We start from the raw sequence: 18,128 nt of genomic DNA on the forward strand, positions 1-18,128 counted from the left end.
TTTTTTTTTCTTTCTTTTTTTGTTGAAAATTAGTTTGTAATTTATCTTGAAATTAAATCACTCTTATTAACTTATTTTAGGCAAGGAAACCAAAGTTTTTTTTATCTACTCCCTGTCTCACTAGAATTTTCCAATAATTTTTTTTTTTTTTTTTTTTTTTTTTTTTTTTTTTTTTTTTTTTTTTGGGAAAGTCTTTTGAAAACTATTGATGTTAAATGGAGTGATTTTAATGAGATAGAGGGAGTATTAAGTGATGAGACAGTAATTTCTTCTGAAAAGAAATATGAACAACAAAATCAATGGCACAATCATTTTTCACTTGTATCAAGAAATACCTTTTTCTTATGCTTTTTCGGCCTTCTCTCTTTCATTCCATGAGCAAAATAAAAAAATTTCCAAAAGCATTTTCTAGAGTTAGTCATCACCAAGAAAAGTCCAAAGGAGGAGGAATAATCATTTGTCATTATACCATGATATTCCCCTTTTATCTTTAAGGAAAGCATAAAGTTAAAACAAAATTTTTAAAAAATAAAAATATATATTAAATAAATAAATAAATAAAGAAAATATTTTATTTTTTTTTAAAAAAAAGAGAGATAAGATGGAATTTTCAATTTTTGAACTAGAGAACCAAATCTATGACATGCCTTTATACCCCAACCTCAAAATGGCAAGCCTTTTGAATCACTTCAAGAATCAAAAAAATTAAACCAATTTTCGGTGTCTTAAACATTGCTTAATTATTTTGTTTTTATGGGAACTTTCAACACCAAGAGTAGAAATTCAGAGCTATATAAAACTCTAGGATTATTAGACAAACCACCACTACTCGAAGATGAATCAGAAAAACCTCCTCAAATTGTGTCACTCATAGCATCTGTTCTTGAAAGAAACATTCACAAAAATGACAAGTTATTCAAGAAGTCGAAAACTAAAGATGGTGTGACAATCTTTCATGGCTCGAAAGCTCCTACATTGAACATCAGGCAGTACATGGAACGCGTGTTCAAGTACTCCAAGTGTAGCCCTTCTTGCTTTGTTGTAGCATACATTTACATGGATAAGCTCATTCAATCCACAAATTGTTACCTTACCTCGCTCAATGCTCATCGCCTTCTCATTGCTTCGGTCCTTGTGGCTGCCAAGTTTATTGAAGACGTGTAAGTAAACTTACTACTATAATTACTACTATAACATGAATTTTTAGATAATCTTATATTTCTGTTTATGCAATAGTACATTCTTATTAGATAATACTGTTTTTTAAGCAAATCTAGTGTTAAACATTAGATATGAAGCACTATGTTGATCTTTTTTGTGGATTTGTGGTACTTTTAGTGTGTTGAACCCAAATATCCAAAAGAAACCCGAAAACTGACCTATTACAAACCCGAGTTCAGTAGACTCGAAAGCAACCAGACAGAGCGATTTGACTGGTTTCTCCTCATCCACATATGCTACCACTAGGTTGCAAGAATGTGGGCACAAACACAAGTGTTAAAAATGACACTGAAAGGAAAATAACAGTCACAAAACTGTGAAACTAAGCCAATCCATATCTGTATCACTGTATGTCGTTGTTCAAGAGTCAGACGTCGGATTTGTCACCTTATACACACTGGCCTAGTTGGCCCTATCGTCTCTTAAGATGGATAAAACTCATAAAAGTACCTGTTAATCTTTGCCAACTTGCATAATTGTATATTCTGCTGAGGTTATGAAGGTTAATCATCTTTGCTAACTTCATAATTTATCAGATTAGTCAAAACTCGAAAGTACTAATAATGTACTGTTAATCTTTGACTCCCTCTGTCCGAAAATAAATGAAAGCATGCTGCTATGAAAGAAGCCCCTTTCTAATAGTTCTGTGATTTTTCCTTTTCCCTGAAGTAATTTAGTGAGAAAATGTAATGATAAACTGTAACTATACTGTTGAAGTATGACGCAGAGAAAATTTTTATTCGAGCTGCTATTACGTGCATGAATGTCTCATCAAGAACAAACAATAATGAAACATCTTGATACTAATGCCTTAACAAAATGCAGGACTTACAACAACGCACATTTTGCCAAAGTTGGAGGCGTAAGCATATCAGAAATGAACAGGCTAGAATTGAAGCTGCTATGCAGCCTCGACTACAAGCTTCATGTCACAGTAGAGACGTTTGATCAGTATTGTCTACAGTTGGAGAAGGCAGCAGGCTCGGGAAATGAGAGGAGGAGCTGCCACAATGAACGAGCAATGCAAACCTGTGGCCTAAAGGGTAGCTGGTTGAAGAAAGAAGAGTCTAAATGCACTCCAAAGTTTGCTGGGTATACCTGTGGAGCCATATAGTTTAGCCACTTCCACACATTCAGCATCTTAAAGATATGGGATACGTGAAGTTCTTTATCCACACACACAGACACAGTTATCTATATCTTCATACCGAAATTCAAAATCTAAGACAAGTCTTTCACATTCGCCAAAAGGATGTTAATGGTATATACTTGGTGCCAAAGATATGGCAGCTGAGTAATATTTGTTAGTAATCCTCTTCATAAGTTCATATTATCCCAATTGAATTCGCAAAAATGATAACAGCTAAAAGACTCAAAGCTACAAAAGCGAATATCAGATGCAAACCAAAGAATGTAATATGATAACAAGAAAATTTGAAGTGACCAACGGATGCTTACATCAAATTTAGTTTGAGACTTTTAGATTCAGATCATATCATCTTGCTGATTGCTTGTCGATTGCATTCGCCATCAAACAAAGATCAGGTCAATTTTTTTATAAGAAATAGCTCAAGTACGGTTTAGATCAAGTTCACGTAATTCATCAGATGAGGTAAATTGCTGCAGTAAGTGTTAAAACTACCCTATCATTGAAGTTGCCCATGAAAGTTCAATTTTATTTTCAATTGGATTGCGTCTGATGATTACAAAATCTAAATTGCTACGAAAACATAACACTGCTACTGGACAGTGCAAACAATATAAAGATATATTACTAGTATTCTGGCAAAATTTTTATTGCACAGATTGTGCACACTAAAATTAAATCACTATACACTACCAGAAAACCCTTGCATCCAAGACATCAAAACCTGAAGCCCTACCAAAGATTTTAAAGAGCTACAATAGAACAATGGGTGTGGGTGTATAAATGTCTGGCATACAGCACCCATTACTAGGCCCCAAAGATGGTAGCCGAGGAGAAAGAAGTATCTCGTCTTCTCAGTTGGAGCTGCTTCTCCTTGCTGCGTAGGCACGATAAACCGCCAATCCGGCAAAAACAACACCTACTCCAACTGTAGAAGTAAAAATCACATAGCCATGTTCAGTGAAAGAAACAGAGGGAAAACAGATGCAGCATACACGCAATTGAAATACACAGTAAAACATTTAAGAAGATTAGCCCTGACAATTAAACACCCATCATCCTAGACACAGCTTTACTAAAGGCACTAGATTGAGTAGAAAGTAAATTCATTGAGCTGATATGCAGACATTCAGGACATGGTGAACCAGAGGAATAACATAATATTACTCACCTCAAGCTCTAGAAAGATTTAAAATGCCTCAGATTTGGAGATTCTAAGAAGAAAGCATAAAAGCTTCTCTGGTTGGAGGAAGTCAAGAAATAATTTTGCAATCTACAACTTTTACTGCTATCTACATTACTCAAAGATGGTTCCATTTACCTTTTTGCACAAACTTCAATGCATTTTTAGGCCTCAATATTTTACTTACGAAATGTAACAAAATAGTTACAGTTGATATTGGAAACTACACATCAAGACAAATCAAACAAGATCCCACGTGATTATGTATTATCCTATAGAATAGAAATACATCATAGTAAAAGCTCCTTTTTCATGCCATAAATAATTTATATCCAAGAAGTCCCCTTCCTTTTTAGTAGTATATGTTTTCTCAAGGTAGTAAACACAGAAACCTTGAAAAAAAGTACTTCACTAGACATTTAACTACAAGAAATAGAAGGGGGGGGGGGGGGGGGGGGGGGGGGGGGCGGGGGGGGGGGGGTTTTCCACTAATACATATAGAAAAAGTGGAGAGCACGAAAGGCACTCAACAAGTTTTATTTCCCTTCCTTTCTTCCCTTCCCTTCCTTTACTATTATTGAACCAAACAAAGCCTAAGAGTCACATGGGTGATGCAGAAAAATCGTACTACTACCCTACTAAAAATCAAGGCTATTAAAACTACCTCCGAGGGCTCCAACTGAAATAGCGGAGTTCTTGATGAGACGATGGTATTGCTTTCGGCTTCTTCCAACTTCAGTCTCAGGGATGCTCAAATGAGGACGCTCTGCTGAGCTCACAATTCTACGGAATATATTATTGAAGTCCCCCAATTTAGCACTAATAGGCACTGGGGCTTCAACACCCATATCTTGGCTAACCTGTAAAGTAAATAAAAAATTAAAAAACAAAAAAAAAAACAAAAAATCAAAAATAAAAACAAAAATTATTTAAATAACTAATTCCAAAATCCCGGTTAAAAGTCGATAAAAAAAATTTCTGCTTTTCAGATATCGTACAAGTTTGTAAGCCAGTGTTTTCAGATTGTAGTAGATAGTGTTTTTCTGAAACCTAAACAAAATTTTTAGAAGGTTTTGCAGGTAGCGCCAATGCAAGCTGCTTGTTTCATACTATGCCCACTTTACTCAAACGAAGGTTACTATTGCATATTCTACGTAAAAATATGGGTGAAAACCTTGCTTGACATTATAAAGAGTCCTAAAGTCGTTACGTAAGATCAAGGATTCTAACACCAAAATAATGGCAGTCTCCCATCATAACATACCCAAGAAAGGGCCCTGGACTGAGTCAAACTAAATTTCTCACCACACCCCCCACCCAAGTCCCCAGCCCTCCCCCACCTAAAGCAAGAATAATAAAAGATGGAAACATTGAAACGTTCATAAACTACCAAACATTTTCAAGTAGATGTAGATCTACCTTTTGGTCTTTTAAGTTTCCCTAATGGATTCTGTCGTCTTAACAGGAAGCATTAGAATTTCCCAAAATTTATCAATGATGTTCTAAAGGAATTAGGCAAATGTGAGTAGCCAAGTATGGAGGAAACACATAGTTTGAGTGCATAAACCCATGATACTATTTACTTCCATCCAGTCTATTGCAGCTGGTACCTTACTATTAGTTTCCTAGCAGATAGGATAGAATACAAACAGAAATACATATTACATAGAGTATTGCATCCTATAGACAGGAGGAAAAGAAAATAATCATTTCCAAAGCCTACTGTACTAAAGTCTGTTGCCTCAACAAGAGATTAATATTCAACCCAAAAGGGTTAATAGTAGAAAGGAAAGCAAGAGAAAATAGGCCAAAATCAAATTAATCAACATTCCTACAGTGCCCAATCCACATTAGTAGAGAAAAAAAAAATACGAAATCAATGAAATAATCAACAATTCTATACAATTTATAGGAAAGAGAGCTACCCGAGTAGAATCTTGGATAGCCATAGGATATGGATCCAGGTCATCTTTAGCGGCTACAATAAGGGAAGGAACCTCATAACCAATATCTTCTGCATGGCCAGCAACCTCAACCAGCAATTCAGCTGTCTTTTTCCATGATAATTCATCAGAACTGTCATAAAAAATGCCACATCAGCAAATCACAGCAAAGGTTACATAATAACGAGTAACTTCTATGTTAAAAGCAGCTATAGTGTTCCTTTGAAATAAACCAATGGTTACCTGTCATAGACAAATATTGCTATATCACAAGCAGCTAGAGAATCTTTGGAGGAAAGTATGCTCTTAACTTTATCTTCAGGTATCTCTCTCAAAACAAGGAATTTCTTGCTTCCCTGCCAAGAAAAAAAATAACACATTGGAGATCAATTTACTTTATTTATATTTGCTGCATTTGTTTCTTTCTATCCTTCCTTTTCCTTTTTATTACCTCACACTCCCCCCCCCCCCCCCCCCCCCCCACACGCGCGCGGTTGACTGGAGACCATTCAAGAGATGTTAATCACTCACTTCTTTGAGTAAGAAACAATGTTCATCAAACAAGATCAACCAACTCCGCCCCCCCCCCCCCCCCACCCACCACGCGCACGGTTGGCTGGAGACCATTCAAGAGATGTTAATCACTCACTTCTTTGAGTAAGAAACAATGTTCATCAAACAAGATCAACCAACTCCGCACCCCCCCCCCCCCCCCGCGACTAAAAAAAGCTAATTACATAGCTTTAAAAGTATTTTTTAACTGTCATCTAACTATCTATCGGTCAAAAGAATCTAAAGGAGTACATGCCCATACACCTCCCTGGCAAACGTAACAAGTGATAATATAAGAGGGAATTAATGCAGCTTGTAGATTTCAGATTTCAGAATGACTAAGAAATTAACAAATTAGAGGAAATGTAAACAGCAAACATACCCATAACGAAAATAAAAGAATAAACATTTTACTTAGTACCCAACAAAATCAACAATTCAAGTTTGACTATGAAATGACCAAAATTAGAGAAGCAAATCATATGCATGTCATCTAATCCACTTACAAATTGTTCTAGCCTATATGCAACACCTAACCCCCAACTCGTAACCATCCTTCAAGAACAGAAGGATAAATAAAAAGTTGTGAAGCAGTGTCATCAAGAAATAGGAATTCTCAACGGAAATAATCAAACAGGGTTGCTCCAAACAGTTCCCCAGAACAGTAATGGGTACTCAGAATAAAGCCAGATCAGACAGAAGCTTCCAACCCATCAGCCATTCTGTCCAACAATGTATAGAAAAGCTCAAGGCACCAAGGCGATTTAGAGTCCCCTGTACCTCAGGCACTATTCCATGGGTAATCAAACTAATACAATTCATATATACTTGATACACATTGCAATTTGTTTATATTACCCTGCTGTACATCTAGTGTCTGATCCTCTAACAATACGACACAATATTACATCCAAATACATAGTGGCCTTAGTGCCTTACATGAGAATTTATAAAATCTGGAGTGTTGAAGGATCCGACACCGTGTAGGACACGACACCCAAATCCGAGTCTGTGCAACATAGACCTCAACTTTACCATTATATGTAAACTACACCTAAATAAAGGAGGATAGAAAAGGTTTAAATGTCCAAACCCCAAACCTATTTTCCTAAATATACTGCTATTAGACAAGAATTGAAGAGCATCCATGACGTTGGTTCTTTTGGACTTTCTCTCTCCCTACTCAAGATTATCTCCAATGTCTTTAACCATACTGCCTCTTCTTTTGACTCCAATTATGAATTAATCCAACAGAAATAAATATCCTAAGTGTATTATTTCTATCTTCATAGAGAGCACTCGGCGCAGCAAATTTAGCAAGAAAGTATATCATTATTTTAAATCGGTTCTAACATCAACTTTAATGACTTCTGCCAAACTTCATACATACATTTCTCCTGTTGACAAAATTTGCTACGCTACACATCAGTCAAATGTGCTTGAATCCTCCTCATCAAACCAAAAGGAGTCACTAATCATTTGGTTTACACTTGACCATTACATTCCAAATATTTTCAAACACATCCATCCAAAAAAAATTTACCACATCTACAATAAAGAAAAGTTATTCATATTTTTGGCCCTTTTGGACACCTGAGTATATAACATAGCGTAAGATAATTTTGAATATTTCTGCAATCTTCTTCCGTCCAAAGGCAATATCTCAAAACTTCAACCATTGAACACTACCCAAGTTTTTTCAGACACAATTCCCAATATCATCATCCTCCATTCATCTTGATTAATTTTCCAAAACAGAATCATACACTAACACGTCTGCAAAATATCTCAAATGCAACTATATGAGCATCATATCTAGTACTCTGTATAACCTATATGTGCACAGCTGAATCTCCAAATATTGTCATAAAACTATCTAAGAACACAAAGTATATACCCTCAAAGGAAATTTGCAGGAATACATTGAACATACAATAGAATTAATCCTTTTCAGTCTAGGACAAGTTCCAATATAAAACCTCAAAGCCAAAAGAAAAACCATAAAAAATATTTGGTAAGGACTCGTCACCACTATGACAAGTTCATTGAGCTTACTAGATGAGTACAGACTAGAGTTACAATTACTTAATCCATTAATGTAAGTGGAAGAAAATGTTCTTAATGGGTAGCAACAACGTAAATACAACTAAATCTAGTGGAATAAGAAACACTAAAAGACCATATCAAAATAACAATATTTCATTAATTTTCTCTCAGTTGGCAAGTATGCTTCTCCCCAAAACCTTAGAACAGCTCATTATTCAGCTTACCTGTGATGAATCACCAATTCCCACCAAGCCACCAACCACTATAACAATGGGCCATTAAATCAAAGTTACCTTGTTAAGAGTTCTAGAAGAAAATATATGGAATCAAAACCAGTAAAAAGTAGGAATATGTGGTACATTCTGATGTGATAATTCTTGCTCTAGTCACTCAGTACACTCACCTAAGTTTTAAATAGCACAAGGCCATACTGAAGCATAAAGGGAACTAGGAGTTGATGCCAATTGCCAAAGCAAAATCATCATGCACCCAAAGGAACATTATAATCATATAAAAAGCACTTATTTCAAAATTTTATAAAGTTTTCTCAAACTAATACTGTAGTTGATAAAGATTGACACTTTTATATGCAAAAAAATATTATCTTACTTTCGTTTACAAGTGAAAAGCTAAAGCAACTACATATTGAGGAAACAAAGAAAATTTACAAGTCCAATTATTTTATTTGAAGTTATAGCTACAGCGTAGTGCATTTTACAAAGAATATATTTCTTTCATTTTATATAAATAGGATAGCTAAAACAAATACAATTGATAAAAATAAACAGAAAATAAATAATGAGTCCAAAAACCACTCCTCTTTTTACTATTTATATTCAATATTTTATATTGATGTTATTAAATTTAGAATGATAATTGATAGTTTCTTCCAAACAAAAACAAAACTAGGGGGAAAATTCACCCTCCTCCATCAAAGTACTTGACTATACAGTAGAGGATTATAGAGAGAGAGGGGGGGGGGGGGGGGGGGGGGGGGCTAGGCCCAAATTATTAAACCAATCATAATCTAGTTCACAAATGAAACAAGACAAATGATTCTCATGATGAAGCACATGCCTCCAGGCATATAAAATTCTTAAAAAGAACCTCAACGCCTAACAAATGAAAGCTTTGCCCTATAAATTCTCACTCTTTTCTATCTCATGCGCTAAAATTCTAGCAGTCACCTTTAAAATTTAATAATGCACCATTCATTCGTCATCCATCTCCAACTGCCTAGTTACACATATCCTTGTAAAGTTCAACATTCAATAAACCATAGACAACCACCAACGTCAAAACAAGTGTGTTCAGAGATATAGATCTACAAGATGAGCAACTGTTCCTACATAATTTCTACAGGGTTATAACTACTAGCAAGACTTTTACAATAAGTTAATCCATTGTAGGAAACTTACCACACAGCAGCAGCTGCCTGATAATACACTGACATCGTGCATCACAAGGACCTTAAAACCTCAAAATGCCAATGGTTGGAAAATAAAGCTAATCAAAAGGCTGGGCAAGTTCAAACCGGGCCAAACTAACGGAATTTTTGGGACTGTTTTGGGCTGGGCCTCCAACGTCGGGATAGTTTTATCACCTACATAGACTCCATTGGAGAGGTATTTCACATGTTTTTCCTCTTCTTTTTATCCCTTACTACTCTTTTAAAACTCTTGTAATTTCTTATTTGTATACTTTCTGTTTTTCACTTAACACACTTTTTGCCAAATTTGATTCAATCGATTATTTTGCTATGCCCTTTCCCTTTTCGGACGGTTCCTCGTGATAATTCCTGTAGATCCCCAAATCATTTTGGGACTAAGGTTTTGTTGTCATCGTTGTTGTGATTGTAAGCTATTTCTTATTGCAATACAATCAAATGGCCAAATTAACCAATCCAGTTTCAAAAAAAAAAAAATGTTCTGGACACGCACCTTCCTTTATTTATGGGCAAATCTAAATATATTTGGAATCAATGTTTTTTTAACCAGCATTAATATAACACTTCTAGCACAAATACTTCTTCTGATGATGCAATCCAAACAAGATCAGAAATTTAACAGATAAAAGTACAACGCAGTGCAATAACATCATGCCATAAAGGCATGCAAAAACCATTGCTTACACAAAACAAAGCAACAAACAAGAATAGATTTCCAAATAACTTGACTAAAAAGAAGTCTTTTAGCTCCACCAAAGAACTCTATTCCACCCAATACTTCACCTTGATTAAAATTAACAACCTTTCCAAAGATAATCTATCTTATTTTCACAATCTCCTATGCACTAATTTGACCATTAATATCTTTATATTTGTAAAATTAAAATTTATAATACTTTCATACATTGAAATTATATACTAAGATGCAGCTAATAGAAGTTAAGTCGTAGCATTATTGAATTTATTTTGGTGAAAATTTATTGTCAAGATCGATAAGTTTGACCTAAAAAGGTTTAAGGACAAAAGGAGTGGAATACAAAGTACTACCTCCGTTAACTTTTAGTTGCAACTTTGGATAAAAAGTTAACGGAGGTAGTATAAATTGTAGAGTAGAAACTAAATGAAGCAATGAAGATTATTTCGGAGTGAAGCAATTTCAGCAAAGGTGACACTTAACTATGCATGTATCTGAAGTTACAGGCATTGCTACAAGAAAGGAGTTACGCAATACATGAACTCTGTTCTTTACAATCTATGGATGATAAACACTATCTAATTCAACTACTGTAACAATTAGGCCGAGGAGCCTGATTTTTCCATTATATGGAAATGATGCTTGAATCAAAGCTCTCTTACCCTAACCCCCAATCTACGTGGCGAGGCTAGTTAGAAACAAGGTAATCGAATAGTGTATGATAAGAACATAATTAGACTTCAAATGCAAAGGGGTCATATATATACAGTAATACTCACCGAGGACCCTTCTACAACATTTACGGCATATCGCTCTTCAGTGTTGGCGCCATTACTCTCAGAGAATGGCCTGCATTTGAAATTGGAAAAAAGTGAGATAATTGTTATACTATCAAACCTTCACAAAGAATTTAAATCACACATAGCATTAACAAAAACATATGCTTTGTAAGAGTTTATGCCAGAACCAACACAGAAGCAACCTATCAATAAATAAACCCAGACTAATCCCTAGAAATATTGTAAACGTAACATATATGCAAGCGCAAGCAACAAGACATACCTTCCCAGAAAAGCATCCAACAATGCTGATTTACCAGCTTTCCTTGGTCCAAAGACAAAGCATTGGTAAACATTTCTCTCAGATTGCCGCTTCTTGCGATCTATACGCCGCCTCCTAGTTAGACGAAGGGCAGAAGCAGCATCTCCACCATACATGATATACTTCAAATACTCCACACTCTTCGCTGGCTCCAGAAGCGTCATAAGAGCCCACTGCATATTGCATTAATAATATGGGCTATTAGGCATCATAAATGCTAAAACCAAGCTTTCTATGGTTAGACTGCTAAAGCAGCAGAGATATAGACATATAGTGAATGCCAGTGCATTCCAAACCAAAAACATAAACATAATATCAAGTGCTGTAACAGAAAGTTTTTAAAATAGAACATTATTTATGATAAATTACAGACAAAGGTATGCCCGCAGATATTATCCATTTATCTGTACTTTTCTCCAGTGGATTCAACAATGAATAAAGGCTGAAGCAATCAAAAGATAGGGAGAGCCTGATTCAAGTTTATTATCACCAGAAACATGCCAATCTAATTAGATGAAATAGATCAATTGATTACATTTGTGCACTAAGCTACAACGAAAATTAATACCAGCAGTATAAAACAAATCTCTCTTTTTTAAAGTTTTAAATCTTCAAAACAAAAGGCATGCGACATCAGGTCAAGGGCAGGGCCTCAACCAAGATTAAGTAGGTATGATTACTTCATTCATGCCATTAATAAGCAACTTATATGGTTGTACCAGTCAGCAAACTATTCAACCTAAGGTAGCTTGGAGGTGAGTTCATGGGAGCATTTAGGCAGACATACCTCTGACAGAAACCCATCCATTGTTAAACCTCCCAATGCAGTTGTTGGTGCAGCATCCTTGTAAGGACCCTCACTCCAAGGACTATATCATCAGAAAGACAAAAATCAGATTAATAAACAATACATAAAGATATAACAGCTACAAAAATTACTAGTAAGTCAGTCATACCAATCTGGTGCTGTAGAAAACAGATCATCCACATCCGGAGGGCGAATAGCACCATCCTACCATAAAACCGAAAGTATCAAAATCATACAATACAAGATAATCAGAAATCACCCAACTTGTCAAAGATGTGCACAAAAAGAGGAGATCGAGAAAAAGGAAGCTAAAGTGTTTTACAACCAGCAAGCTAAAGTGTGATTGTAACTTCAAAACTATATATAAATAGAAAGAACTTGCCTAACTAGTCAAAGATATGCATAAAATGAGTAGATTGACAAGGACAGGTACAAAAGAGTTTTACAAGGAAAAACAGGCAGCGGGGTGTGATTATAAGTGCAAACTATGATGATGAATGGAAACGCTGATGAACCTCAAAAAAAAAAAGTTACAACCATTACTCTGCTTTCCAAAATCTAGATCCTAAATAAAAGTCTCATTTCACCTACTGCAATTTTTTTTATTCACTTTGATCAACCAAACTCCACTATCTTCTTTTCTTTTTTATTCACTTTTAATCAATCAAAACCCACTATCTAATTTTCATATTTGACCCCTAATCAACCAAAACCCAATACTTTAATTACTTACTCAACTTAATAAAAACATGTGCAAAAGGAAAATAGGACTTCTATTTATATATATATATATACATATATAAACTAAGACTCCATGATCTACAAACAAGAACTCCTATGACCTATGATATAGCCTTAAATGCAGGTTGTTAATCCATCAGTAAAGAAGAAATAAATGGTCTTACATTATCGGTGTCATACATACTGAAGATTCCTTTCAAAGCTTCTACAGCATCTGTTGACAGCTCTACACTCTGCATATGAAACAAATACCAATCAATGAGCACCTCAAAATTGATGTGAAGAACTTAGAAAAGCATCAACCCTTAATAGACAATTGTGCCAAATAAAATATACAGTCTAATAGCAACAAAACAACAAACAAAAAAAATTAAAAAATAAAAATAAAAAAGAGCAAATTTATAGTCATATGCGCTAACCAACAAAAAGAGCTATGTATATTCAAATAGACAATCTAAAATGATCCGTTACTCTTGTATGACCTATAAATCCTCAAAAATTTCTTGCATAAAAAAGGCAGTGAAACTGTGAAAGTCTCACTAATTTATCATTTAGCTTTTGCTAATTACTTTTTCATGCTATAATCTTCCCAACACTTAAGAGTCTCAGACAACATCATCCTTACCACAAGTGCGCAAAAACATGTTAAGAGTAGAATACTTCTGAAATATGAATACTCTCCTATCTAATACAAAAAACATGGATAGCCTTCTAGTAGGCATCAGCATCCAATCAAGGTACAATAATTTAAGTGAGAAAAAACAGTGTGTGCCTCATCAAAATTGCTTCATCCCAATCCAAAAAAATATATAAGTGCATGACCCATGCCGCTTTATGACTCAGTCGCACCTTCTACGTAATACATCCAATGCCTTCTAAACTAGACCACATTGCTCCTAACATCTTACCAATTTTAAATCGTTGAATTTTAGACCACAAAGATAAAGTGAGCTGACCTGGTCTGGCGCTCGTTTGAATGAAGGTGGGAGAAAATCATCATCAAGCCTAATTTCATTATTATACCCAAACTTCCGCAGGACAGTCCATGTTGTCTCCAGCCGCCCTTTTTCTATGAAAAGTGCATGAAGAAATAGAAATCCTCTCAAAGTGAGACCACGCTCATTAACTCCTTCGGACAATTTTTCTTCTACTACCCTCTTAACACCTATAATTTCAGAAGGTTGGAGAGGAGCATTGAAGCACTTGACCTGTTTATAGGCAATAATAGTAGGTCAGAACACCTGGACCCCATTAAAAGCACTTGCATACAAAAATTAGATAGTTAATGAAAAATTAAGCATATGTACTACAAAAAATCAGAAGAATGACTAAAGTGTCAAGAGAATTATGACTCAATATAGACATTGTATCCACAAACCTGGAAATCATTCAATTCTGCATCACTTAGCGCACCATCCTTGTCATGGTCACACAAAATAAATATGCGTTTCAGTGCCCTGACACATTGAGGCCTCAGTGTTTGAGTCTCTTGGTCAAATAATGGTGCTGTAGGGTGAAGAACAGCTTTTTGGGCATAGTAAAAAACCTCTGGGATCTGCAACAATTTATGGCCACTAAAATTCAATACAAAGACTCAACAATATGTAATAAAAAAAACAAACCTCCAATATTTTTAAACTATCAACATTCTCCATCAAGACATGACACAAAAAGACAAGTCAAAGAACCGGAACTTCAAGTCAGAATTAAAGGGAAAAAAACTCATATTCATCATAGCATAGAAGTTTCACTTACACCGGTACACCCAGATTAGATTGCACGGAAAAAAAAGAAGTAATGGAAAGCAAAGCAAAGAGAAGATGATAAAATTATGTCAGCTTAGGCTCTGTTTTTTCTCCAAATCTTATCAATAATAGTTGTTCATAGAACATCAGGCTAGACCAAAACCATAACCGACAAGAAAAATTCTGACCAACCCAAACTAACCACCATAAATGTTTTTAGTTAAGCGTAAAAAATGATGAGAAGTTGATATTATAGTTAAAATATAAGTATACACGTTGACACAAATCAAACAAGATTTGGCTCAAATACATGATACTGTTTAATCTAATACATTAGTGAACGAAATACTGTCAAAGATCATCAGAGAAAAATAATAATAAACAGAGAAGACACCAAAGATGTGGATCAAACAACACTAGAACTGTCGAATCTAGGTCAACTTATTTCATATGAAAAGAACATAGCCTCGATCTTTGCTAGTGTCCCTTTTGTAAACAGGTATACAGATATGGGGAAAGCTCGTAGTAATAAAGATGAAGATGGAAAGGTAAAGATTGACCGACAGAACTTTAGGTGACAAATTGGATATACCTGTATTTGTCTGGATGCAGAGCATTCTATGCAAGTTTCAATCTCCCGAAATTGCTGCATAATTGGAGACATCACCTGCTCCAAGCTGACTTGCTGCTGCTCATCCCTCAAATCCAACTTACAACCAACAACAATAACAGGGACTTTCACCTGCCATCGTGTGAACACAGAAATTAAGCTGAGGATAACTGCATATGAAAAATTATACACAAATGATAGGATATCCAGCAGGTACAACCACAAATTCCCATGTAGGGCTTAGGGAGTACATAAAAATATTACAAGTGTCATGAATATAATTATACATCCTAAAAAATACCTTTTTAAAATTGTTATGCTTTAAATAAGTAATTCCCATTTAACCCTTTCACCATAAATGTGATTTTTTTTTTCCTAAAAGAGAGAGAGAAAGTGTTATGCTGAATTTTATTTCAAAGTGGTATTAGAAAATTCATAATGAATCTTAATGCATTTGAACCCCAAAAAAAGGGCTTATTAGGCACAAGGGATAGACCGCTTTCCCTATGCAACAGACACTTTAAAAAGTGACACTCTCGACACAATTTTACAATTCAAGGGAGAGACACCTTTTATTAATCTAGAGCAAGGACCCATAAAGTAGCAGAACATTTGGTCCAGCAGGTGACCATGACAGAGCTTGTTAACTATGCCAATTTAGAATTACATTCCAAGACAGACCATCATATTTCACCTCAAATCCAAACCAAATGTACATCCTTTCCTCAAAAAGCTATTTATTGTGTAAATAAGTTGCTATAATTCTATAGAGAAGCAACAGTTAATAATAGCAAAGCAAGCAATCCATCACACACACACAAAAAAAAGGTGGGATAGACAGTAGCTCAAGTGTGTACAACACCTCCAATCGACGAAGCTCAGGAAGCCAATATGTGCTCAAACGATCAAGAGTCTCTGGACGATCACACGCATAAGTTAGCACAACAGCATCAGCACGCCTCATCTCCTCCCCAACTTTATTCTTCTGCTCGATACTAATAAAAACACAACACCTCATAAAAATCAATAATCTAAAAAACTCAAATTCAATTGCATTTCCCAAACAAAAACTACATTCGGGTAGCTGCGCAATGAAGGGATAATCAGAAATTCAGAATAATACAAAAAAAAACAGCTCAATTCAAACAATGTCCAAAAGCCCACAATTTATTAGCACCCAGAAATCAGAGTATAAATCAAATAAGATTTCACACAAAATAAAGCTAATATAAACAAAACCCAGGCAACAAATCATAAATAATCGACCAAATATCAAACATTCAACAAAATCCCACGAAAATTAGCTACTGTAAAGTGCAGTGCAATTAAAAAAATCAAACTTTAATCCATAAAAATAAAAGTTAAGTGTACCTTGAAGAAGTATCAATAATGGTGATGGGAACACGATCAGGGAACATATCGTCAGGAAGACGAGAAGGCGGCAACACCGACGGAACATTGGTCGGAAAAGTGTCGGAAACAGCTGTCACAATCAAGCTCGATTTACCAGTAGCTTTGTCTCCAGCAACAACGATTCTGATTCCATTTTTGTTACCAGTTGAAGATTTTGCCATCTACTCAAAATCTGCAACAAAACCCAGAAAAATTACACTACAAAATCACGTAATAATAGCGTAAATTTGCTGCAAAATGAAGAAGAAGAAGGAGGAGAGAGAAAAGGGTGAGAATTTCCAGGGAAAGGGGTGCTTACGGTTGGGTATGGAAGCTGAAGAGTGAAGAAAGACGTGCTGGGAGATTTGCAGAGAGAGGAAAATAAAGATGTGAAGAACCCTAGTTTTTGATTAATTTATTTTTGTTATTTTATTTTTGATTAGATTTTTGCCTTGTAAAACAAGAAGCAAGAGGAGAAGGTAAGGATGAAAGTGGACGAGGTGTGCTAGAGCAAAGAAGTGATCAAGGTTCGGGTTGGTACGGGTTTTGGTGATATTGACAATATTGTCAATCTTTTTATACACTCGGACTCGTAAGGTCAAATTAACCATTGAATTAAAAAATAACAAAAAATTACTTATCGGAAAATTCAAGTTACTCTTTATCAATTTTACTCAAGGATTAAAATTGTCTTTCACTCAACAAAATTTGAACAATAATGTAACTTCCTTTCTGTTTTCCACGTTTCAGTTTTTCACTATTTTCATCCAAGTTTCTCACCCCTCTTTTAGCCATTAAAGTGCTCTGAAAATTCTCCATTGAAGCATGAAGTTTGTTCGCCACCATTGAAGTAGCTTTTGAGGTAGGGTAAGTTTGATTTTCTATTTTACAATCTGGTGTTACCAATCCCAAATTCCCAATCGAACAATCGAAGTTTGCTCTCCAAAAGTTTTGTTCATTAACTGGTGTAATCGTTAATTATCAAACTTCAAGTTCTTTATTTAGTAATATAGCAGCTTCATGTAAGAAGGAAAGCTAACAAGAAAACTTTAAACACATATATACCCTTGGGTTAACCTTCCCCTTTATTTCTCTATTTTTACCCTTGGGTTCTCTAATTTTCATATCTTTCACAAGTGTTGGGTTAACCGACACTTTACGAAAGATATAGGCCCTGTTTGATTCACCTTAATTTTGCTGAACTGAAATTATTTTTATTGAACTGAACTTATTTTTACTGAAATGAACTTAATTTTACTGAACTTAAATTATTTTTACTGAAATGAAATTATTTTTACTGATTTTCTATTATAATTCTTCTTTAAGAAAACTGAATTTTACTGAACTGAACTTATTTTTACTGAACTGAAATTATTTTTACTGAACTGAAATTAATTTTACTGAACTGAACTTATTTTTACTGAACTAAAATTATTTTTACTTAATATTATTTTTTTAAGGTGAAGAGAACAGGGCCATAGAAAAAAAAATCCCCCTT

The 18,128-nt window shown here is 34.9% G+C and overlaps 2 protein-coding genes across 2 annotated transcripts; one reads left to right on the forward strand and one right to left on the reverse strand.

Annotated features, from left to right (window-relative positions):
• Nucleotides 1-579: 579 nt before the first annotated feature.
• Nucleotides 580-2,692, forward strand: LOC145605353 (cyclin-P3-1-like). The gene is made up of 2 exons (XM_081661390.1): nucleotides 580-1,160; nucleotides 2,047-2,692. Exons 1-2 carry the CDS (start codon nucleotides 754-756, stop codon nucleotides 2,333-2,335), a joined length of 696 nt encoding a protein of 231 aa, XP_081517516.1. The 5' UTR covers nucleotides 580-753; the 3' UTR covers nucleotides 2,336-2,692.
• A 272-nt stretch (nucleotides 2,693-2,964) lies between these two features.
• Nucleotides 2,965-17,106, reverse strand: LOC145604577 (mitochondrial Rho GTPase 1-like). The gene is made up of 15 exons (XM_081660464.1): nucleotides 16,950-17,106; nucleotides 16,610-16,823; nucleotides 16,101-16,233; nucleotides 15,221-15,370; nucleotides 14,262-14,438; nucleotides 13,840-14,091; nucleotides 13,048-13,116; nucleotides 12,291-12,346; nucleotides 12,122-12,203; nucleotides 11,296-11,507; nucleotides 11,013-11,082; nucleotides 5,738-5,850; nucleotides 5,477-5,627; nucleotides 4,216-4,411; nucleotides 2,965-3,296 (listed from the first exon to the last, which is right to left on the reverse strand). The coding sequence occupies exons 2-15, from the start codon at nucleotides 16,810-16,812 to the stop codon at nucleotides 3,223-3,225; spliced, it is 1,938 nt and encodes a 645-aa protein (XP_081516590.1). The 5' UTR covers nucleotides 16,813-16,823; nucleotides 16,950-17,106; the 3' UTR covers nucleotides 2,965-3,222.
• Between the last annotated feature and the right edge of the window lie 1,022 nt (nucleotides 17,107-18,128).

The sequence above is a fragment of the Chenopodium album genome, chromosome 22 (assembly GCF_948465745.1).
Source record: "Chenopodium album chromosome 22, dcCheAlbu1.1, whole genome shotgun sequence".
Lineage (NCBI taxonomy): Eukaryota > Viridiplantae > Streptophyta > Magnoliopsida > Caryophyllales > Amaranthaceae > Chenopodium > Chenopodium album.

Bases quoted from the DNA above. Each gene is read 5' to 3' on its own strand.
- LOC145604577 (XM_081660464.1), bottom strand. From the start codon at position 16,812: ATGGCAAAATCTTCAACTGGTAACAAAAATGGAATCAGAATCGTTGTT. The intron at 13,117-13,839 runs GTCAGCTCACTT...TTTCATATGCAG, and splicing joins TCAAACGAGCGCCAGACCAG to AGTGTAGAGCTGTCAACAGA. The intron at 3,297-4,215 runs GTAGTTTTAATA...TTACTTCTACAG, and splicing joins TTCAGTTGGAGCCCTCGGAG to TTGGAGTAGGTGTTGTTTTT.
- LOC145605353 (XM_081661390.1), top strand. From the start codon at position 754: ATGGGAACTTTCAACACCAAGAGTAGAAATTCAGAGCTATATAAAACT. The intron at 1,161-2,046 runs GTAAGTAAACTT...AACAAAATGCAG, and splicing joins GCCAAGTTTATTGAAGACGT to GACTTACAACAACGCACATT.